The 22,372-nt window shown below is 50.4% G+C and overlaps 2 protein-coding genes across 2 annotated transcripts in view; one reads left to right on the top strand and one right to left on the bottom strand.

Moving 5' to 3' along the window:
- Positions 1-22,372, top strand: part of ITGAE (integrin subunit alpha E) — a 68,735-nt gene that overhangs the window by 38,282 nt on the left and 8,081 nt on the right. The window contains exons 12-26 of the mRNA XM_027130695.1: positions 83-218; positions 752-894; positions 1,259-1,399; positions 2,067-2,303; positions 3,560-3,690; positions 5,357-5,487; positions 6,692-6,855; positions 8,279-8,407; positions 11,398-11,471; positions 14,641-14,773; positions 16,822-16,920; positions 17,441-17,520; positions 18,220-18,297; positions 18,818-18,881; positions 18,964-19,071. Coding sequence (XP_026986496.1) covers positions 83-218; positions 752-894; positions 1,259-1,399; positions 2,067-2,303; positions 3,560-3,690; positions 5,357-5,487; positions 6,692-6,855; positions 8,279-8,407; positions 11,398-11,471; positions 14,641-14,773; positions 16,822-16,920; positions 17,441-17,520; positions 18,220-18,297; positions 18,818-18,881; positions 18,964-19,071 — 1,848 coding nt within the window. The remainder of the gene's footprint in view (positions 1-82; positions 219-751; positions 895-1,258; positions 1,400-2,066; positions 2,304-3,559; positions 3,691-5,356; positions 5,488-6,691; positions 6,856-8,278; positions 8,408-11,397; positions 11,472-14,640; positions 14,774-16,821; positions 16,921-17,440; positions 17,521-18,219; positions 18,298-18,817; positions 18,882-18,963; positions 19,072-22,372) is intronic.
- HASPIN (histone H3 associated protein kinase) lies at positions 19,130-22,282 on the bottom strand. Its single transcript, XM_027130696.1, has 2 exons — positions 20,035-22,282; positions 19,130-19,152 (listed from the first exon to the last, which is right to left on the bottom strand). The coding sequence occupies exons 1-2, from the start codon at positions 22,265-22,267 to the stop codon at positions 19,145-19,147; spliced, it is 2,241 nt and encodes a 746-aa protein (XP_026986497.1). The 5' UTR covers positions 22,268-22,282; the 3' UTR covers positions 19,130-19,144.

Here is a 22,372-nt window from a genome sequence, read left to right as displayed (position 1 = left end):
TGCTGGCAGGTAGACCTGACGCCACCCTGGCTGGCCCTGGGTCCCTCCCGCTCAGATGGCCGCCAACCCTTGTCCCCTGCAGGGGCAGGTGCTGCTCGGTGCTGTAGGGGCCTTCGACTGGTCGGGGGGCACGCTGTTCTACAACATGAGCAGCCGCAAGGGCCGCTTCCTGAACCAGACGGCGGTGGATGCCAAGGCTGTGCAGTACAGCTACCTGGGTGAGGGCGGGGCCTGGAGGCTACCTGGGTGTGGGCGGGGCCTGTACAGGGGCACAGGCTGCAGTGCACTTCCTAGCTGGGGAGGGCCCAGGTCGGTCACATGGACTGAGGGAAGGGCCCCACTTAGGGAGCCTGAGGCTGAGAATTAGGCCTGCTTGGTACCAAAGCGCCAGGTCCTGGCAGCTGCCTCGGGAGGTAGGGCCTCTCCATTAGTAATGGCGGTGCGTGACCCTTCACCCCTCCTCAGTCTTCATGCACTGCGTTTGTGATGAACGTGTGTGGAGTGTATTTTGAGTGAAGCTGTGTGTATGATCGTGTGTGTCTGTCCCATCTGTATAGTGGGACACACGTGTGTGAGCAGCCGCATGGGTAAGTAGAGCCACCGCTGACGATTTTAAAAGGATGAGGAAGATAGTCTCTCCATGTTTGCCTCCCTGCCCAAGCTACTTCGAAGTCCTGGCTGGGAAGGGGGGCGGGGCACAGGAGTGGCCCGGTGGGAGATCCTGATCACAGTTCCACATCCCCCCCCCCAGGTTACTCGGTGGCGGTGCTGCACAAGGCCTGTGGCCTCTCCTATGTGGCAGGGGCTCCACAGCACAAGCAGCAAGGGGCTGTGTTTGAGCTCCGGAAGGAGAGCAAAGAGGCCAACTTTGTACCAGTGCTGGAGGGCGAGCAGGTACTGCTGGAGAAGGACCCCCGCCCCCGTTATTACAGATAGGGATCTGGAGGTCCCCGAGGGAAAGGGGTGGGCTCCAGGGCACACAGTGGGTTGGGGACCCAGCCTGGGCAGAACTCAGGTCTCAGAACTCAGCCTCTGCCCCGGCTCTGCGTGTCTGAGCGCCAGCTGGTTTCCCTCATCGTGGGGGGTCAGGCTGTTCACCCAGTCTCCTGTGTTATTCTGGTGAACACATTGATCTGGTCTGACCCGAAGCTGGTGGCCCAGGAAGAGCAGGAGCAGAGGCCTAGCGTTGCTGAGGGCTCTGGTGGTGGCGGCTGCCTCCCCGGCACTCCCTGTGAGCTGCGTTCCCTCTGGCCTGTAGATGGGGTCCTATTTTGGCTCTGAGCTGTGCCCTGTGGACGTCGACATGGATGGGACCACAGACTTGTTGCTGGTGGCCGCCCCGTTTTACCACGTGCAAGGCGAGGAGGGCAGAGTCTACATGTACCGTGTGAACGAGCAGGTGGGACAGTCGCCATCTTCGCAAGCTGGCCGAGGCTGTGGCTGCTCGGCCTGGGGCCGAGGTGACAGAGGCTGGGAGCGCCCCGGCCCCGCCTTGCACCAGAGGGCGGAGATGGGGAGCTCAGGGTGGATGGCAGCCTGGTGGGGCGACTGCTTCCCTCCGTCCCCTCCCCCACTTTCTTACTTTCCCCACCCCATCATCTCATGTTGAGGATGATGACATCGCAAATAGCTGTACGGTTGACAAAGCACATCCTGTCTGTGATCTCACTTGTTTCTCACAGTAACTGTGGGAGGTAGCTGTTACTCCCATTTTACAGATGAGAAAACTGAGGCTCAGTGATGTGGAGACTTGCTTCAGTTTACAGAGCAAGTGTGTGGTGGAGCCAAGGCGAGAAGCCAGGCCTCCTGATCGCCAGCCCAGTACCCCAATCATGGGAGCAGAGGGTTGCAGCTCTTGGTCCTGGACTGCAAGGCAGGAGGACTCCAGCTTCACCGCTCACTCACTGTGCAGACTTGGGAAGGTCTCTTGCCTCTTCTGAGCCACAGGCTCCCTCCCTGCTGGAGAATCAGAATCAACAAGTCCTTGAGCATGCTCCCTGGGGTGGCAGTGGGGTGGGCACCCCGCATCCCTGTCTTGAGGGCTGAGCTGCCTCTTTGCCTCACAGGATGGTTCCTTCTCCTTGGTACGCACGCTGAGTGGCCACCCCAGGTTAACTTATGCGCGATTTGGCTTTGCCATGGCGACAGTGGGGGATATCAGTCAGGATGAGCTCACAGATGTGGCCATCGGGGCCCCCCTGGAAGACTTTGGGGCAGATGATGGTGTAGGCTTCGGCAGCGTGTACATCTACAATGGACGCTCTACCAACCAGCTGGTTGACCTCGCTACCAGCCAGCCACAGGTGATCCGCAGGGCTCTCTCTTGCCTCTACTCTGGGACTCTGACCTTCCCCAGATATGATGGCCTGGGACCCAAGCCAGCTCCAGTTCTAAGTGCCAGGCAGGTCCCAGAGGGTTGAAGGACAGAAGTCACTTGGAGGTTCTCACCTCAGACCCTTCCAGTGGGGCTAGAGGTTGTGGCAACATCCATGTACTTTCCTGACCTGTGACTCCCTCCTTCTTTGGCATTCCTGACCATGGACCTGCCTCAGATCCTCTTTCCTCTCTCTGTCCCTTCTCTGGCTCCTGTCTCCCACCCAACCCCTCCCCCCCCCCCAGGCCTAGCTCTCACCCCCCAGGAATCCATTGCCAGCTTCCACGCTCCCTCTTTTTTTTTTTTTTTTTTTTTTTTTTTTGCGTACGCGGGCCTCTCACTGTTGTGGCCTCTCCCGTTGCGGAGCACAGGCTCTGGATGCGCAGGCTCAGTGGCATGGTTCACGGGCCCAGCCGCTCCGCGGCATATGGGATCTTCCCAAACCGGGGCACGAACCCGTGTCCTCTGCATCGGCAGGCGGACTCTCAACCACTGCGCCACCAGGGAAACCCCACGCTCCATCTTTTATGGGCACTTTCACTCACATCCAGCTGCAGCTTCTCTCCAAGCTTCAGTCCTGTGTGTCCAGCTGCTCCTGAGCCCCTCACCTGGATGGCCTCCAGCATTTCACTCTCAGGATGCCCAACTGAAAGCATCCTCTTCCCCCTAGACCTGCTGCTCCTCTGAGCCCTACCCCTCCACTGCTAACAGCAGAAACCCGGGCTAATCCCGGACCTCAGCTCAACGCATCAGCCTCTGCCTCCTAAAGATCCTGCTGTCTCCCAAATCCAGCCCCTCCTCTCCATCCCCACCACCCCTGCCCTGGCTCCTTCCTCTTCCCCATCTTCCACCCTGTGCTTCAGTGGTGTTTCTGAAATGTAGTTCAGAGCCACCCTCGCCTCAGCCCCACATGAGGACTGCTTGTGCCCAGTACTCCCTGTGCCCACTGCACTGACCCCTGACTGTTTCCTGGGACGACCCTACTCTTCCCCACCCCCTGCTGTCCTTACTCTCCCTGTCAAGCCCCACCCCCCTTCAAGCCTCCCTGGGAGAACCTTGACGTTTTCTTCCCAGTTCCTCAGCTGATGGCTCCCTGGGGTGGGGACAAAGGCTAATCTGCTGATTGAATTAAACCAAAAGGAAACCCCTTTCCCTCCCTGACACCTTGTGTTTCTCGATCCACAGAGGATCAGAGCCTCAGTGGTGGCCCCAGGACTGCAGTACTTCGGCACGTCGGTGGCAGGTGGCTTAGATTTCAGTGGCGACGGCCTTGCTGACATCGCTGTGGGCGCTCTGGGCCGGGCGGCTGTGCTCCGGTAGGGGTCTGCTCTGGCAGCTTCACCCAGTTATCCCGCCCTAAGTGACCTCGAGAAGACACCAGGCACTGAGGGGAGGGAGTAAGTGCATGGTTAAGGGCGCCGGCTCTGCCCAGCTGGGTTTGAACCTCAACTTGCACTTAACGGTGTGCCCTTGGACAGAATTTCTAAGTCCCAATTTTCTTATCTATAAATGGGAATAACAGTGCACCTACCTCAGAGTTATGAGGACTGAGAGGATCTATGCAAAGTATTTAGCACGGTGCTCAGTGGTGGCTGCTATTATTACTATTAATTTCAGAGCTTCTGTGCTCCACCCCTAAGTGAGTGATCTAGTCCCATGGCTATAAATAATCTGGCGGGGCACCCACCTGCCCCGTGCTCTCCGCGAAGCTCCAGGCTCGGCTGTTTATTCAACACAGGCATCGCAAAGTTGCCACGTCTAAAAATGGACTCCCCAAAAAAAAAAAAAAAAAAAAAGTCAAAACCAACCAAACAAAAACAAAACAGAAAAGGGGACTTCTCTGGCGGTCCAGTGGTTAGGACTCGGTGCTTTCACTGCAGAGGGCGTGGGTTCAGTCCCTGGTCAGGGAACTAAGATCCCGCAAACCCCATGGGGCAGCCAAAAAAAAAAAAAAAAAAGGACTCATTCCCACCTGCCCTTCCTTCTCCCCACCTGCCCCTCCCTGGGCTTCCCATCTCAGCAAAGGGCGCCATTTGTGCAGGATGAAAACCCAAGAGTCATCCTTGATTCCTCTTTTTCCTTTCCCTGCCATCCCACCAACAAGTTTTGGTTGGCTCTACCTCCAAAGTACTTCCTAGTAGTTCACGACATTGTCACCTCTCGCCTGGACCACTGCCATGGCATCCTTCCCTGCTTTCACTCCCTGTGCTCCGTTCTCCACACAGCAGCCAGAGAGACCCTTTCATTCTGCTGCTCAAAACCCCTCAGTGGTTCCCACTTAGAGTAAAATCGAAATTCCTTACCATGGCCTGGCCCTGCAGACCCCTCCCTCCCCGCCACTAGTTACTATTCTCTGTCTCACTAATTGTGCCCCAGTTATGCTGACTTTTGTGTTCCTCAAACAAAGCAGACTCATTCCTACCACAGGCCCTTTGTATCAGCTGTGCTTTCTGCCTGTAATGCAGTTCCCCTAGATCTTCACAGAGCGGGCTCTTTCTCGGTAACAGAGCTCAACTTAAATGTCTCCTCACTTGTGAGGCCATCCCTGACCACCAGCTAAGTAGCCCCCAGTCTCTATTACCTTATCCTATTTTATTTATTTATTTAGTTAGTTATTTTTTGGCCACACTGTGCGGCATGCAGGATCTCAGTTCCCTGAGCAGGGATCGAACCCGGGCCCCCTGCAATGGAAGCACAGAGTCTTAACCACTGGACTGACAGGGAAGTCCCAATCCTATTTTATTTTTATCATAGCATTTCCTGTACATAGGATTTTCCTGTTTCTTCTTGTTTATCTGCTTGTTGTCTGTTTTCCCACTAGAGCAGGGCTTATCTCTTTCCCTGTAGTATCCTGAAGACTCAGAATAGCACTTGGCATAAGCGAGGTGTTCAGTGTATATTCAGTGAATGAAGGAAGAGCCCAGGCACCGATCCAGAAGTCCTATGGTCCCTTCTCATGGTCCTCTTTGCTGTCTTGTTTAGCTCAAGACCTGTGGTTCGTCTGAAGCTGTCCATGACCTTCGCCCCCAAGGCACTGCCCATTGGCTTCTACAGCAGCGTGAATGTGACTTTGTGTTTTGAAATCAGCTATGTGTCCCCAGCTGCTGAGTCAGGTAACAGGCAGCCTAGCTGACCCGTCCAGTGCTGTGGTCAGTCCCTGTTGGCTTCAATGGGGGGCAGGAAAAGAGGGCTGTGTGGGGGTGGGGTGTTACGAAATCCCTCTGTTAGACTTTAGCTCCTTTGACCTTAGGTTCAATTTAATGGGAACCGCCCCAGAAAAGGGTGATCTGTTGTCACGTCCACACTCTGAAGGGGTCTCTCTGACCCTGTTGGGAAAAGGGGCACTGGATCCCTTCCTTGGGTTGAAGGGTTGAGTTTCTGAAAGGAGACTCAGAAGAAGGCCGGCACTTGTGCATCTCCACCTGCTGTGCCCACACCTGTGTGTGCGCAGGGCTCCCGAGAAGTACCTGTCCTCTCTCTCCCTGATTTACCTCTTCTCCGCTTCCCTGCTCACCGTGTCTCCCTGGCCCAGGGGGACTGGATAACCTGCCAGAGGCCTGGCCTCCCTTCCCATCCGCTTAGTTGGCACTGGTTGGGAGAACTTGCAGAAGGCATGGCTTTCACAGCCCAGGTGCTCACCGCCAACCCAAGAGATCCCCGCCAGAACAACCCCCCAGCAACCGTCCCCAGGGCTTAAGCTCTTGGTAACAGTCCTGGGGATGTCCTCCTGCAGGTCAGAACGTGCTCTCCCAGGTGGGCTGGCTTTCCTGCAAGAGCCCATGATCAAATCTGTTAATTAGGAAAGGGCAGGCCTATCCGTTCCAGCTGTATAGGCTGAAAGGTTCAGGCCACAGAGCCCGCATGGCAGCTGCTGGGTGGCTGTGTGACACTGGGAGGGCGTCTTTCACTCTCTGGGCCCTGGTTTCTTTTCTCCACAGTGAGGGAGCTGGCCCAGGTAGTCTACAAGGTGCTTCCAGCTCTGCTGTCCTCAGGTTTTACTCTGTGGTTTCTCTCTCTATTCCTTGACTTTTTGCTGCTCCTCATTTCCTCCCTCAATCCCAGCCTCCTCCCTAAGCGCTTCTTCCCCTAGGGAAGCCTGACTCAGCCCCTGGGATGTGCTGCTCCGGGTTTGGGGCTGGTGCACTGAGGGACCCTAGCTGGGTGCCGGAAGACATGAGAAAAGTACCTTTGAAATGAAGAAGCAGCTTGGGGAAGCGCCTATGTGGGGGCGCCACTCAGGAGGGACTCATGGGAGGGCCCTCTGTCTGGGGCTTGCCCATCTCAGTCTCATCAGGAAGACCTGGTCTTCATTCCCAGGCCTCAAAGAGACCTCTCTGAACTTCACTATGGACGTGGATGTGGTGAAGCAGAGGAAAAGGCTGCAGTGTTCAGATGAGAGGCTGTGTCAGAGCTCCCTTAGGGAGTGGGGCACGGGCCCCCGTCTCTGTGAGCCCTTCCTGCTGGTTCCCACAGAGGGAGAGGTAAGTGGAGGAGTTTCCAAAAAAGTCTAGAGGGGTCTGTATTGTTGAGAAAAGAACTGAGGTGCATGCAATGAAGCACATGTACCCATACATACAAATGAGGCAACTGAAATAATCATAATAGATTAAGAACCAGATGGTGGGGGAATTCCCTGGCGGACCAGTGGTTAGTACTCTGTGCTTTCACTGCTGAGGGCCCGGATTCAATCCCTGGTCAGGGAACTAAGATCCCACAAGCAGCACGATGAGGGCAAAAAAAAAAAAAAAAAAAAAAAAAAGAACCACATGATGGCATGGGAGGTGGGAGGTGGGAGTTATGGTACCATAAATCCAAATTAAAGAAACCTACCGAGGGACTTCCCTGGCGGTCCAGTGGTTAAGACTCCTCACTTCCACTGCAGGGGGCGTGGGTTCGATCCCTGGTTGGGAACTAAGATCCCGCATGCTGTGCAGAGTGGCCAGAAAGAAAAGAAACCTACCGAAATTGAACACTAAGTAGATCTCTGAGCTTCCTAGAAACTGGACAAAGAGGGAAATTCCCTAATTGCTGACATTTTTCTTGGTAATAAATTGGGAATAACAGGGCTCCTTCCCTCACCTGATAATAAAAGTGGGGCAGAGGGCCCTTGCATGAGTCAACATCAGAAAACCTGAATGAGAGAAAGTAGAAATAGAAAGACAAAAGTTGTGATTTACAAAAGTTTACTCCTGACAAATGTGCCTAGAGACATGAAAGATGTATTTGTCAGGACCCAGAGCCTGACAGGACCCAGAGTTGTGGACCTAAAAGGATCATTTATTCCAATAAACTCGTAAATTATTCTTCTGACTACACATCTGTTCCCATGTCTGTTGATTGTTAAATGGATTAAGAACGAGTTTCTAGCAAATCTATGGCTTCCTTAAATACAAGCATAACTACCTTTTCCACCTGGGAATCGTGCTCACCTACTCTCAGGTGTTCAAAGCTCCCACCTGGCAAAAAGGCTCGATAAACAAAGAGAATGGCAAACAGCATGCCAGCCCATCTCCTGGTCTTCAGTTTTTATTTCTCTAGTATATCCTCCGTGTTGCTTGGAGAAAGATCTTTGTAAACACAGACGTGGCCATGACTCTTCCCTTTCGTGGCTCCCCTTTGTACTCTGAATAAAACCCAGGCCAGCTTTTAACTCCTAACGGCCAGAATCCCGTTGTGATTGGGGCAGGAACCATAAGGAGTTACGGTGCCCGAGGCCATGGCAGATCAAGGGAGATTTTCCCAGTGCTCTTGGCAGCCGGGCCTATTTGGAAGAGGCTTCGGAATCCTGGCTTACCACTTTCATTGTTTATTTCTTACTGTGACTGCATCAAAGTTAAAAGTATTCTCCTTGTCATCTTCTCCCCACATCCAACTCCAACCCTGCCTTCCTTGGTGACTCTGCAGCTCTGTCAGGAGGACTGCTTCTCCAACATCAGTGTCAAGGTCAGCTACCAACTCCAGACCCCCGAGGGCCGGAGGGACCATCCCCAGCCTATCCTGGACTTCTGTGCTGAGCCCTCTGCCATCTTCCAGGTGACTCAGCTCGGACCAGACTCTCCTGGGAGCCATCCCCCTAAAAGTACCTGCTCCCCTATCTTCAAAGAAAGTTGGGAGGGTCTTCAGACAGCATTTAGGCCCCTCACTGTACAAACGAGGATATAGAGTTCCTGAGACGGTGTTAATTTGCCCAGGACCTCACTGGTGGGTAATACACGTCTCCAAACCACCCCCAAGGCTCGTTCTTTTATGTTCACAAAAAGTGCCTGCTACATATTTAATGAAGCATGTGAATACCTTGCCCACCTTGGCAAGAGTCTCTGATAACGGTGTGGTGAGGGCCCTGTGTGGGGACTGGACTGGAGCCCACCTGCCCCGCGCTGCAGAGAGGATGCCCTTTGGCATACCTGCCTGCCCAGGTCCTGCCCAGGCCTTCAGGCTGGATGGCCCACCAGACCTATACCCTAGCAGATGGATAGTGTCACAAAAAACTTTTCTCATAACTACAGGAAATCAGAGAGGGAAAAAAAACAGTAAAGTTTCTTGATTCTATGATATCTAAGGAGATTTTGTTCCCACTCAGGCCCTGGCCCCCTGGGGTATTCTGTCAGTATTCATTTAGACAGTCTTATGGGGCACAGAAAAATCAGCAGGATCAAAGAAGTGATAACATGAGCATTGAAAAGTAGTAATTACAGTTAGCTGGAATGCATTGAACCTCCAAAAGTAAAAATAAGCCAAAAGTAGTTCATGCTGGCACAGAAAAGCTTCAGGTAGCAGAAGTATATTTCTAGGTAATCATAGGACACTCACAACTGTCCAATATTTGTACAAGGATGCTCTATATTAATTCAGTTATATAAGCCTTTAGCTCCAGTTTTGGTTAACACCCAATGCGTCAATCACGAAAGGTAAATAGAAATAAGAGAACAACATCATCAGGGTGACTGTTCCTATCGCTCATCTGCCCAGGAAGAGGGAGGATCAGGTTCCCGATGAGCAAAGATTCTCATTTTAATTTTTTAGGCAAATTTATTCTAAATTTATAATATATTAATTTTCTAAATTTTTAAAATTTGGCATTGAAACTTAGATGGTTCAGAAAAGACTGGGAGAACTAATAATAAAGTTTTGTCAACAAAGCAGATTATCACTAATTTTATATATTCTGTTTTAAGAAAACTTCAGTTTGAAATATTTTGCTTACTAAAAAGTTAGAATTGTCCAAAGAATTCCCATCCTTTATCCAGATTCCCCAAATGTTAACATTTTAACCTTTTATCACATTTGCTTTATTCTGTCTCTCTCTCTATATATACAAAATCTCATGTATATCTTACACATATACATATGTAGTCTCAGAAATTTATATTTCTGAACCACCTGAGAGTTAGTTACAGATATGATGCGTCTTTACTCCCGATACTTCAATATGTATTTCCTAAAAAACAAGGACACTCTCTTACATAACCACAGTACAGTGATCCAAACCAGGAAATTTACAATGATGAAATACTATAATCTACAAACTTTATTCAAATACCACCAGTTGTCCTATTAATGTCCTTTTTAGCAAAAGAAAAAAAATTTTTTCTGGACCAGGATAATTCATTACTTTTGTTTAGTCTCCTTTAATCTCGAATAATTTCTCAATCTTTCTTTGTCTTTAATGACCTTACATTCTTGAAGGGTACAGGCCAGTTATACTGTAGAATGTTCCTCAACCTGTCTTTGATGTTTCCTCATGGTTAGATTCAGGTTATGCATTTTGGGCAGGAATATCCCAGAAATGAAGTCTCACCCCTCTAAGTGCATCATATCCGAGGCACATCATGTTAATTTGTCCCATTCCTGGTGCTATTTCCCTTTGTAATTAATAAGTATCTTATGGGGGGATGCCCTGAGACTATGCATGTATCCTGTTTAACATCCATTCAGGATTCTTACCTTAATCAACTATTAGTTTGATGGTTTGGCAAAGAGGTTTTTAAAGAAATTATCCCACTGATAAAATGGATGAGGAGAAATGATTTGCTGTTAGGTTAGGCACATAGATGTTTCCAGAGAATGAGTTCTAGCTGGGAGCTTAGGGTGTTATAATCGTGCTGAAAGAGAGCAGGCTGCTTGGCTGTATTAAAAACAAAACTAAAAAAACCTGCCCCCAATTGTTGACCCAGTCAGATAGAGCTCCAAGCTGTGACTCCTGTGAACTGCATCTCCCTTCTCTGGGAAGCAGAAGGTTTTCTTTCTAGCTCTGGGCTCCCATTCTAGCTCCAGGTCATGGAAACAGTCCTTGCTGCTGTTCAATAAAGCTGCTGTGATGGTCACTGGCTGCTGGGAAGATAAATGCAGAGGTTCCCCAGTTAGAGAGCTGGCTGTGGTTCCTTCAGAATAAAAAATAGACCAGCTCCTTTAGAAAACTTGATTTTTCAGCCTGAGCTGGAGCTTTTCAACCTTGACCGGGCCTTTTGGACCCAGTGCGACTTTCTGAATTTGTTTGGTGTAGGCAAGATTGCAAGGTGGAATATTTAACCTACAGAGAAGACTAGCCATGGGGGTAGAGGACCTCACGGGACTGGACCTTGACAATATTTGGTTATTTACCCCCTTTTGTCCCCTGCTGTTGCTGCTCTACTTAAGAGGACTAAGGAAGCTTTTCTTCACCTGGGTTTTCCTCCCCCAAATGTTCAAAATAGTGAGTTGTGAGTGTTGCTGCTTAATTAGCATAATATGAAAGCGACAGGCATTCCCACCGTTTCACGAAGGTCACCCCATTTTTGACCTTGGCCAGTGGCCTGACGCATGGTACCTGTGTTGTAGGACCAAGCACATCCCCATCCCTGACAAGCCAAGGGATGTCACAGTCACAGCTCTCACGGCCTTGTGGACACAACCCCAGCCTGTCAGCCTTCACCTGCACTTCTCAGAGTCAGCAGGAGGGACAGGAATGTGCTAAGGAGATCATGAAGCAAGGCGGGGATGGCGGGGTCCCTGGGCTGATCCTGCCCCTCTCTGTCTGGTTACAGCTGCCCTACGAGAAGGCCTGCAAGAATAAGCTGTTCTGTGTCGCTGAGCTGCAGTTGGCCACCACCCTCTCTCAGTGAGTTGAATCCAGTCGTCACAGTTTCTGCAGTTAACTTCCTCCTGAAGGCTTACCACCCCTCACCAGGATGGACCGCTCACTTCCTCCCTCTTCCCCTCATGGCCCACAAAGGGCTTCTGCACTTATTATCTCTTGCTTCCCCACCCACCCAGTGAGGGAGGCAAGACAGAAATTTGTATTCCTATTTTATAGATTAGGCAACAGACTCAGTAGTTGAGGGCCTGCGTGGGGTCACATGATCATTGGGTGGACTTACACCCAGGTCTCTGGACAACGCTATTTTCGTTAACTCAGTGTCTCTCACTCCTAGGACCACCTCAGTTAGAGGTAACCTCTTCCCTGGCTCACCTCTTAACCAAATTCCTTAATTCATTGCATGTTTATGGAGCATCTCCTCTGTGCCCAGCACTCTAGGTGCTAGAGGTACATCAGTAAACAACACACAAAAGTCCCAGCCCTCCTGGTGCCTTTAGGGGGAGAAGGTAATAAGTCAGCTTTGTGTTGATGAGATGTATCAATACTATGAAGAGAAAGAAGGCAGGGAAGGTGGGATGGAATGCCGGGGGGAGGTGGGGTGGTCAGGAGAATGTTCACGGAGAAGGTGACATTTGGGTGCATGCAAGAGGAGGTGGAGGAATGAACTCTGCGGGTGTCTGAAGGAAGAACACCTGTAAATGCCCTGGAGATGGGAGGAAGAGCCAGGACACCAGCATGGTTGCAGTAGATGAGGGAGGGAGAGGTCACGTGAGGGGAGGAAAGGTCATACGTGGCTGCATCTCCATGAGGCCTTCTACCGCGAGCTGAGCAGTCAGAGGAATGACATGACCATGCACTTTAACAGGATCATTCTTGCTGCTGCGTTGAGAGTAGACTGTAGGAGCAAAGGTGGAGGCGGGGCAATAGTAGGGAGCTACTGTAGTAACTCGGGTGAGAAGTGGTGTGACTTAGGCCAGGGTGGTAGCAATGAAAGTGGTTATATTTTGAAGTTAGAGCCCACAGGATTGGATGACAGATTGGATGTGCGGAGTGAGAGAAAGAGAGGGGTCTAAGAAGTCTTTCAACGCTTCAGCCTGAGCATCTAGGACTGTGCTGTCCAATACAATAGGCTCTGGTCACACTTGGTTATTTAAATTGAAATTAATTAAAATTAAATTTTAGTTCCTTAGTTGCACTGGGCCCATTTCATGTGCTCAGGATCCGCATATGGCTAGTGGTATTAAACAGCACAGAACAGGTCATTTTCACTACTGCCAGAGTTCTGTTGGACCACACTGCATTCTAGAATGATGGTGATGTCAAGAACTGAATTAGGGAAGCTTCTGGAAGAATTGTTTTGGAAGGCAGGGTGGGGAGGAAGAGATCATGAGTTTGGTTTTGGACATGTGGTGGTTTGAAAATGCCTTCCCTGACTCCTGTGCTACACACAGCACTGATGGCCAGCTGGCCGGAGTTGGCATCTCTGGGGAAGAGCACTGTTCTCTGAGTCCTGGTAAGCCTTCTCATAGACATTTGCAGGACTTGTGTTGCAGATGTGGATGGCTTAGCGCTGCCCCTCTCAGTCACTAAGGATCCATTTCAAGGCTTTTGAGTGCTTTGGAAGCCAGCCTAACAAGGAGACGCAGTTGTTTCTCACAGGGAATTAATTACAGCGGAGAAAGCCCTCCCAGCCACGTCCTTGTGAAGTAGACAGTGAAACAGCTGGCCCTACATCACCCCCTAGTGTTCACAGCCAGCAGTCTCTTCTTTTTTCAAAAGTATTGAACCTAATCCTTAGCAACCAAATGTCTCAATGGCTTTGACCTTTTTTGTGGACATGGATCTCCTAAAGAATCTAAGGGAGGCTACAGAGCTTTCTCCCTAGAAGATCACACTTGCATCCACTGGTGTTTGCATTTGGGGCCCTCTGAAACTGCCCCGGCCCTCAGGTTGAGAACCCCTGGTAAATATTCCAGTGACTCTCAGATCTCTCTCCTGGGCTCTAGAACAGGATGCCTTACTGACATTTCAACATCTCTGCCTTCCTATCCTCTGGGCACCTCTCATCATGCCCTGGACTGAACCCATCTGATCAACTTCTGCCCTCTGGTCTTCCCCCTGTGTTCTCTCCCTCACGACTAGCCCCTCTCGGTCATCCAAGCTGGAAATTCAGGAGGCATCCTCGACTCCTCTCTCGTTTTTGTGCTGCTTTCAAGCACGGCCTTATCACCTCTGGTTTCTACCCCCTGCCCATCCCCACTACTACTGTCTGATTTCAGGCCTGTATCATCTCCCAGATGGATCCCCACACAAGCTCTGCCTCTGCCCCCTCTAGCCCTCCAGTCTATCCTTTTCTCAGCTGTGATAAAAACAAAAACAACACAACAAGACACAGGTCACATTACTCTCGAGAGCTGCACATTCCATCCTTGAACCTTTCAGAGGGTTAGAAAGTTTTCTTTGTTGTTAATATGTTTCCCTGTAGGTCTCAATTACTGAGGGGCCCCATGGTGCCTCAGCGGATGGAAAGAAGCACTTACATGTCCCCAAGTCTTCTCCAGGCTGAACAGATTCATGTTTTAACCCACAGCCTTTAAATTGGAAGGGCCGGGATGATTTTGTGGGTGGGAAGGCTGAGGCCAAGACAGGGGCAGGGGCAGCATCTGTCCCCCGTGTGCTATTTCTGCCATGTCGAGCAGGGTGTCTGGCACAGAGAAAGTCTTCTGTAAATGTACGTGAGATGGATGAATTTGTCTCACGAAGTACGTTGCCTGGGGTCACAGTGCATTGGTGGTAGAAAGAGGGTTTAGGTCTAATTCTCCCAACTCCCTTTTGAGGCTGCTGGACTTCAGGCAAGTCAGTTAGCCTCCCTTGGCTTCTGATCCCTTCTCTATAGAACAGATAGCAACCGTACTATTCATAGGGTTATTACGAGGATTAACTGAGCGTGTGAAGCATTTAACACAGTCCTTGACACATGGTAAACATTACATGAATGGTCATGTCACACAGCAGCTGAGGTATGGCAGTCCAGATGTTTGCTTACATTGAGGGGAAGAAAATCTAGGCTAAATGTATCCTTTAAGCAATTTATCTAAGGAGTTAGTTTAAAAGGTGCTGTTGTATTGCACTGAGGTTTGTACAGATTGAATAAACTGGTAACATTTATCTATTTGCCTACCCTGTGCAGGCAGGAATTGGTGGTGGGTCTCACAAAGGAGCTGAGCATGAACATTAGCCTAACTAACTCTGGGGAAGATTCCTACATGACAAGCATGGCTTTGAATTACCCCAGAAACTTGCAGTTTAAGAGGATACAAAAGGTAACTATGACAGCGTTTGGGAACCACACTACTCGTGGCTCTCCCTTCTGGCATACTTGCTTTGTTACGGCAACCTCCTAACTCTGCCTCCGGCCTCACCCTGGTCCATCCAGTAAATGATTATTAACTAGATGGATCCCCCCGCCTCTAATCCAACTATATGCCATGGATCCAATCACGTCATTCTCTGCTTTAAAAATCTTCAATGGTGCTATTTTGCTGCCTAATCACTCCTTTTGCTTGCACCCTTTTTTTCTTAAATAATTTTTTTTTTTTTTTTTTTTTTTTTGCGGTACACGGGCCTCTCACTGTTGTGGCCTCTCCCGTTGCGGAGCACAGGCTCCGGACGCGCAGGCTCAGTGGCCATGGCTCACGGGCCCAGCCGCTCTGCGGCATGTGGGATCTTCCCGGACTGGGGCACAAACCCGCGTCCCCTGCATCGGCAGGCGGACCCTCAACCACTGCGCCACCAGGGAAGCCCCTAAATAAATTTATTTATTTTATTTATTCATTTTTGGCTGCATTGGGTCTTTGTCGCTGCACGCGGGCTTCCTCTAGTTGCGGTGAGCGGGGGCTACTCTTCATGCAGTATGTGGTCTTCTCGTTGCGGTGGCTTCTCTTGTTGTGGAGCGTGGGCTCTCGGTGTGCAGGCTTCAGTTGTTGTGGCACGCGGGCTCAGTAGTTGTGGCTTACGTGCTCTAGAGTGCAGGCTCAGTAGTTACGGCACACGGGATTAGTTGCTCTGTGGCATGTGGGATCTTCCTGGATCAGGGCTCGAACCCGTGTCCCCTGCATTGATTGGCAGGCGGATTCTTAACCACTGTGCCACCAGGGAAGTCCCCTTGCAGCCTTTCTTAACTAGAGTTGTGAGAGAGAAATAATCTCTAATAAAGTAGCTTGGACTGGAAAGTAAGAGTCTGCTTGGCTTTTCATCAGCCTGGGAGCACAGACTCAAAGCCAGCTGCAAGATACTAGGAAACAGTATTTCTCCCAAGAACACCCTGCAGCTGTAAAATATTGTAACACTGAGCAATTTTGTTCCCTAAAATCATAGGCAGTCAGAAACTTTGCTGTTTGAAGTTTTATCTGTAATTATGAAACCATCTTACTCTTGCCTGGAGAGTCCAAGCCACTTTGACAAAGAAGCACTCTCATTTTCCGTCTGAGGCTTGGAGCTTCAGATAAAATGTTTCTGGACATAACTTTTCACATTCACCTTAATAGTTTCCAAGGACATGGGTCCCTGAGTCCACTTTGCAGTCCAGCCCTGATGCTGAGTGGCCTTTTACACGCAGCCCTGCTTTGTTTTGGGCCTATCAAAACACTGCTTTGTTTACGTTTCCCCTGAACTCCACCTTTCCCCAGAATCCTTTAATAACTGTCTTTTCCTTTGTTCGGTGAGATACACCACAGTGCAGTTTTCCTCATTGTCATGAGTCAACAAACCTGGCTTTGTCATACTACGGCTGTGTCCCTAGTGGTCTGAGGCTATCTGGGCTAAGACAGCATGCATTACATGAGAAGAATGCCATGATCTCCTAAGCATCTAGAATGGAACTAGATGCAGCATCCTTGGGAGAATTAAGAAAATAGTAGTTGCGCAAGTCACTTTCTGTACTCAGTGGTCTGGATGAGGAGCCGTGGCTGAAACAGGCTGCATGGCAGTGCTTGGGCCCATGCTGGCCTTCCAGCCTGGCTCAGCACATGAAATCTGCATTGGTCCAAGGCCCGGTTCAGATGTCTCCTTCCCCATGAAGACTTTGAGTCCTCCTGGTTGGACCTCATCTTTCTCTACTGCTTTTCTCTGTACTGCTCTCACAGAACCACTCCTCAGGCCTTGTATTTAAATTCCTCAACCATCTAGCATTGAGCCCTTACTGCCCAGCTTGTGAGGGAGACAAGGACAGAGTCTGATTTATTTGTGTCCCTTGCTCCTGGCAGGGCGTCTGGCATGTTGAATTGGTGTGAGGAAACTGCTCCTTTTTTTGCCGTTTAAAATCAATGTCAAAAACAAAACAAAACAAAAACAACGTCTTTTATGTTAACAGCCTCCTTCTCCAGACATTCAGTGCGATGACCCTAAGCCAACTGCTTCTGTCCTGGTCATGAACTGCAAGATTGGTCACCCCGTACTCAAGAGGTCATCTGTGAGTCTGTTTTGATTGGCTGACTCGTCTCACTACCCTGGGATTGGTGTCTTCTACTTCCCAGTCTCATTAGAATCTCAGTTGCAGTCTCCACACTTCTCTTAGAGTGCTCAGAGCGGCCAAGCGTGCTCTGAAAGTGGGGAGTGGTGGGGGTGAGGGGTACAGCCACAGATAAATGGTTGACACACCCCAGTACAGCAGAGTGAAGCTGGGTGCAGTATGGAAGGAGCATCAGACCCAAAGTTATGAGTCCCTGATCTGCCACTGATGATCTCTGTGCTGTGGGAAATCTCTGAAGCAGCTTCCTCAACTGTAAAGGGGAATAATCCTGTCTGCCCCACTTACTCCATCTTGACACTGTGAGGCTTAACGTGGAATAACGGACCTTGAAGCATGCTGTGCTACAAAAACATGAGGAGTATGAATTATGTTTCCCAGGTCTGTTTAGTTAGTAGGAAGCAGTTTGAGTTGTGAGTGGTATAAAGGGGAATCAAGTGACCTTTTTTGTTTGTTTAAACAGGCAAACTTTTCATTAGTTTGGCAGCTGGAGGAGAGTGCCTTTCCAAACAGGACAGCCGACATCGCTGTGACAGTCACCAAGTAAGTAATGCCTGTGTTACAGCAGGCCCAGCCTGTAGCCCTGCAAGAAGCCTCCCTCCCATGTGCGTGCATAATAGCTCTGGCTCCCTCACTGCCCAGGAAGGGGAACCTCAGTGAGCCCTGAGAAGGCACGTGTGTCCCTGCTGTGACTTGGCTTTCCCTTCTTGTTATCGAAGATATTTAAAATGTTCTTTTACTGACAAAGTAAAACTATGGTATGGTCTGGAAGAATGAGCTTTGGACTGGAGCTCTAATTCTGGTTCATTTAACTTCAGAGAAGCTCTGTCTTCTGCAAAACCTCTGTGTTTGGGGTAGAGTCGGGTACGGTGTTGGGAAAATTCTCAAACAGGGGTGGTTCTGCCCCCAGGGGCAGCGCCCGGAGACACTTGACTGGCACCACTTGGGGTGGGTGCTACTGGCATCTAGTGGGTAGAGGCCTGGAACGTTGCTAAACATCCTACAATATACAGAACAGCCTCTCTCAAAGACTTATCTGGCCCCAAATGTCAATGTTATCTAGGTTGAGAAACCCTTTTAAAATCAGTTTCTCTAAGTATGGTCTTCTAGAGCGTCTTCTGCACTCTAATTGCTTATCTCCCAGAGTCTTTTCTATCTGACCCCCAGTGATCCCAGGAAGCCAAGGTAAGAAGCCATGTGTACAAAGCAGGTGTGCTGTAAACTGACATTCTTATTTCCTAGTTCCAATGAAAGAAGGTCTTTGGTCAGTAAGACCCACAGCCTTCATTTCAAACATGCCTTCATTGCAGTTCTTCCCAAGTAAGTACTTCCAAGGGGCCCACACCTGCGGGACAGCTTCAGGCATTTTCTCTTGTGGGTGGAACTTGTGGTCAGGGTAGATGTGGGCATTACCCTTCCCTGAGAGGAGGCTGCTTAGAACCCAGGCGCCCAATGACGTCTAGGGCACTAACAGTTGGGTCCTAGAAACCCCATGGTCATAATCAAAGGAGGAGCAGTGCCAACTGGTCTTGATACAAAAGGGAACTGATGTGATGCTAAGGAGGGAAGAGAGGGGCTATGGGATTGGGAAGAAAGGAAGGAAAAAAGTAAGGCCACTCTAAGGCATTATAATTAGATACAGAACCAGCCCATATATACAGAATTCGAATATTCTAACCTGATCCCAACTGCCCTACCACCACCTTACATTTTGATATTCAGCTTTGATCCCTATTAAGGATCAGGTGCCCTCTGTCCTAGTGTATCCAATTGGTAGCACTGAGGTTTTTTAAAATGAGAAAGGGGCCTTGAGGCCTAACCCATGTCCTCTCAAATGCAGACCATCAGTGACGTACATGAACACAAGCCAGGGGCTTTCCCACCACAAGGAGTTCCTCTTCAATGTAAGTGCTGTGCTTGTCATTGCAAAGCCACAGGTGTCAAAGCAACACCAGCCGTGACTTCCCGCTTTGATTTATTTTGCAGATACATGGGGAGAACCTCTTTGGAGCCGAGTTCCAGCTGCAAATTTGTGTTCCAGTTAAATTACAAGGTTTCCAGGTCATAAGAGTGAAGAACCTGACCAAGACTCAGGTACATAGAGGCGGTTCTATATCACCATCACATCTCTTTCCAGAGTGACTGTGGATTTTCAAAGGCAGAAAAACTAGAACTCTAGAAAAGGAGTAGAAAAAGATTAGTTAACCTGGGAACACATTTTAGGAGTAAATTACCAAAGTCATGTTCACAAGGAATATTAACCACTCAGCCCTTAAAACGACATTCCAGTTTTTCTTCCCTTGATGAAAAAATAAGCAAAATTCAAACGTTTTGAGTAGCCATGGAGAAATTTATTTTCCACTTGAAAATCATCGATAAATTCTGCTTCTCTTTGTGACTGGCAAATGAGCTTGATAAACATGTGGCATTTCTCGCACTTCTCCCTATAAACTGCCTACCATCTTCCTTCCTGCTTGCCCTCCAGTCTGTCTGCCTAGGACTCTGCTCTGCTACGGCCTCTTTGCTCTCAGCTGGCTCCTCGTCTGTCAAAGCCAGCCTTATGACACCTACAGCAACAGGCTCTGATCGGTTTGACAGCTGAGGCCTTGGGCTTTTTTTCCTGCTCAGGCTACATAAAGTGTCAAGGCTCAAAAAGGAAAATGGGGAAAGGAATTTACAAAATGGAGTCTGCTGACAGAAAGAGGGCTTTTCAGTTGTAAACACTTGTTCTCATGTATAGTTTATTTTTAAAGAATATTTGTTAAGTTTAAACATTTCAACAAACATTTCAGCTTCCACTTGGAAACAAAATTCTTGTTTGAAAAGCTGACTGGAAACCTGTAAGAACAGGAATCCCACCCTGCTGTGGGGATAGAGGTTAAAAACGGCATCAGGGGCTTCCAGACCTGTGCCCTCTCCTTTGGGAGCGGTCAGCAACCCCAGCTTACTTAAACAGACTGTGCTGGCAGAGCAGGTCTGTGGCAGAGCTGAAGTTCAACATAGTCTCATGGAAATCCTTGATCTTTCTCCTCATTTTCTTCAAGGCAGGGGTGTTACCTTTGCTCTTGAAGGTCATTTGTTTCAGGATCTTATCTGTGAGGTAGTGTAGCCAGAGCACGTTGTTATAAGGGTGATATTCGTCCCAGCAGTTGTTGTTTTCCTTCCTCATCAGCCTGTAGATCTCAAACTGGTAGTCACCTTCTCCTGTAAACAGGTCTTGGTCCATGGAAATGTCACAGAAAACCACGATCCCATCCCGCTCCAGGCGTGACAGGGTGTAGTCGATGATGTTGACCTGTAGCCCTCGGGTGGGGATGGAGCTCGTCTTCCCATTGAGGGTGTAGTGGAGCTCTTTGAGGCTGGTTTTCTTTAAGAGCACGTTCCCCCAATGCAAGTCTCGGTGCTCAAAGTTCAGCGATGCCTCTGCCACTGCAAGGGATGCAGTGATCTGGTGCAGAATGCTCTTTGCAGTGGCGATGGAGGACAGCTTCGTTCTCATTTGCTCTAAGTCGATCCCTCCAAACTCAAATTCCAGCACGATGAAGAGCTGGTCTTCCTCAAAAAAGTCAGGCCGGTCATTTGCAGACCCTTTGGTTGAGTTATAGCGATCCCAGGCCTGGAGGAGCAAGGGAGGGTAAGATCCTTGAACACAGTGTACCGAGTTCAGCCCAATGAAGCCTTCTGTACGGTTGCATACCTCATCAGACAAGAGGCTCAACTCTTTGGAGATGATGATCTCTGGCAGGATTTCCTCAAAAGTTTTCTGATGAGCTCCATTGACTAACTTCTGTCCTTCAATAGCAATGATTTTTAGGGCTACAGGTGTGTGGTTAGCAACTGTTTGAAACACTTCGCCAAACACCCCTTCCCCAATCTTCTCACAGCATTCCAGTTTTTCTGAGGAAAGGCAGTCGCTGAAGGGGATAGGACCCTCCTGACTGCATTCCCCATAAACCTTTTCTGCATCGGACGCCTTTTTGTCTGTGGCATGTAGTGTCTTTAAGGGGGTGAGCAAATACATGGAGGAGAAGTGCCGAGGGTACAGGGCACTGTTTGTTCTGTTTGTGACAGGAAGGTTTGAATATTCTGATGTGAGGGACTCAGAGAGAGAACTGGCAACGGTGTAGATGCTGCACACTTGTGACGCGGTGGTCACCGTCTTCTTCTTGTGCAAGCTGAAGGAGGCCCTGGCTTTGGTCCAAGAGCAGGCATTCTGTAAACGCGTCAGGTCCTGGGTGACGAGTGAATCTTTTTGCATCTTTTGGCCTTTTTTAAAGTGGTGGTGATGGTGGAGGGAGGTTTCTGCTGTCTCTTGATGCTTCCTTCTCCGGCTTGGCCCGTTTCTCTCAGGCCTGTTGCTTTTCCCAGGTGCCATACCGCGCTTGCACCCACGGGCCTCCCCGTATTCTATCTGGACAGCCTCCTGAGACCCGGCCTCTCGACCGGAGTCCTGGTCCGTGGCCCTCTGCTTGCCCGTGCTGTGTGAACCTGGGCTCTCCAGCCTCCTCCTCACCAGTTCCCTGTCACAGCAGGACTCCCGCATATTCTTCCCATCTGGCCCAAGCTCAGAATCCTCAGGATTTCCTGAGTCCAAAAAGCTACAGAGAGCTGACCTGAGGCTGGCACGGGCTTGGTGGGCCAACCTGCTGAGCCTGCCTCCTGCTGTCTCTGCCTCCTGGGAACAGGGGAGAGGCTCCTGGTCCAGGGAGGCTTCTGGGAGGTGGAGGCCGCTCGGAGCTTCAGAGGCTGCATCCAGAAAGGCGGAGGGGTCGGTACAGATGCTGTCTCCTGGCGCAGGGGACCCGGGGCCGGGAGAGGCCGGAGAACTCAACAGGGAGGCACTGGTGCTCAGCTCGCCGCCGTCCCTGGGCTGGCCGCACACACTGAGGTCCGGGCTCAGGAGGCCCGGGTGGCCGTTGGGGAAGGGCGGCGGTCCGAGCGGCCCGCAGGGGGTGCTGCACTTCTGCGGGCACCGCGGTCGCAGCCTCAGGCGTCTCGGGGTCGCGATCAGACTCGGCCGGTCCTTGGAGAGTCGGCCGCCAGCGCGCCTCCGCCGCTGACCCACCGGGCTGCCGGGGAAGTCGGGGTCGTCAGGATCGTCGGAGACGACAGACGGCGAGGGGCCGCCGCCGCTGGCGTCGCTGCTACTGCTGCTGAAGAAACGCTTCTGGTCTTGTGGCGGGAACCACTGCACCGCTGCCTGGCCCGGACGCCGCCGCGGCCCCCCGCCGCCAGCTACCCCATACGTTCGGAAGAGGCGATTCTCGGGTCGCCGGAGTGACGCCGCCATCGCCGACACCCGCCAGGCGGTTCAAATGGAAACACCGCGAGACTTGTTAGAGACGCAGACCCGCCCGCCGGGTCCTAGCGCCCTGCCTCGCACCCGCAAATCACG

Source organism: Aethalodelphis obliquidens, unplaced genomic scaffold (genome assembly GCF_003676395.1).
Source record: "Aethalodelphis obliquidens isolate GAN/ISIS:26980383/991018 unplaced genomic scaffold, ASM367639v1 scaffold38, whole genome shotgun sequence".
NCBI classification, from domain to species: domain Eukaryota; kingdom Metazoa; phylum Chordata; class Mammalia; order Artiodactyla; family Delphinidae; genus Aethalodelphis; species Aethalodelphis obliquidens.
The sequence above is the reverse complement of the archived record's forward strand: the minus strand, read 5'-3'. Positions and strand labels throughout refer to the sequence as shown.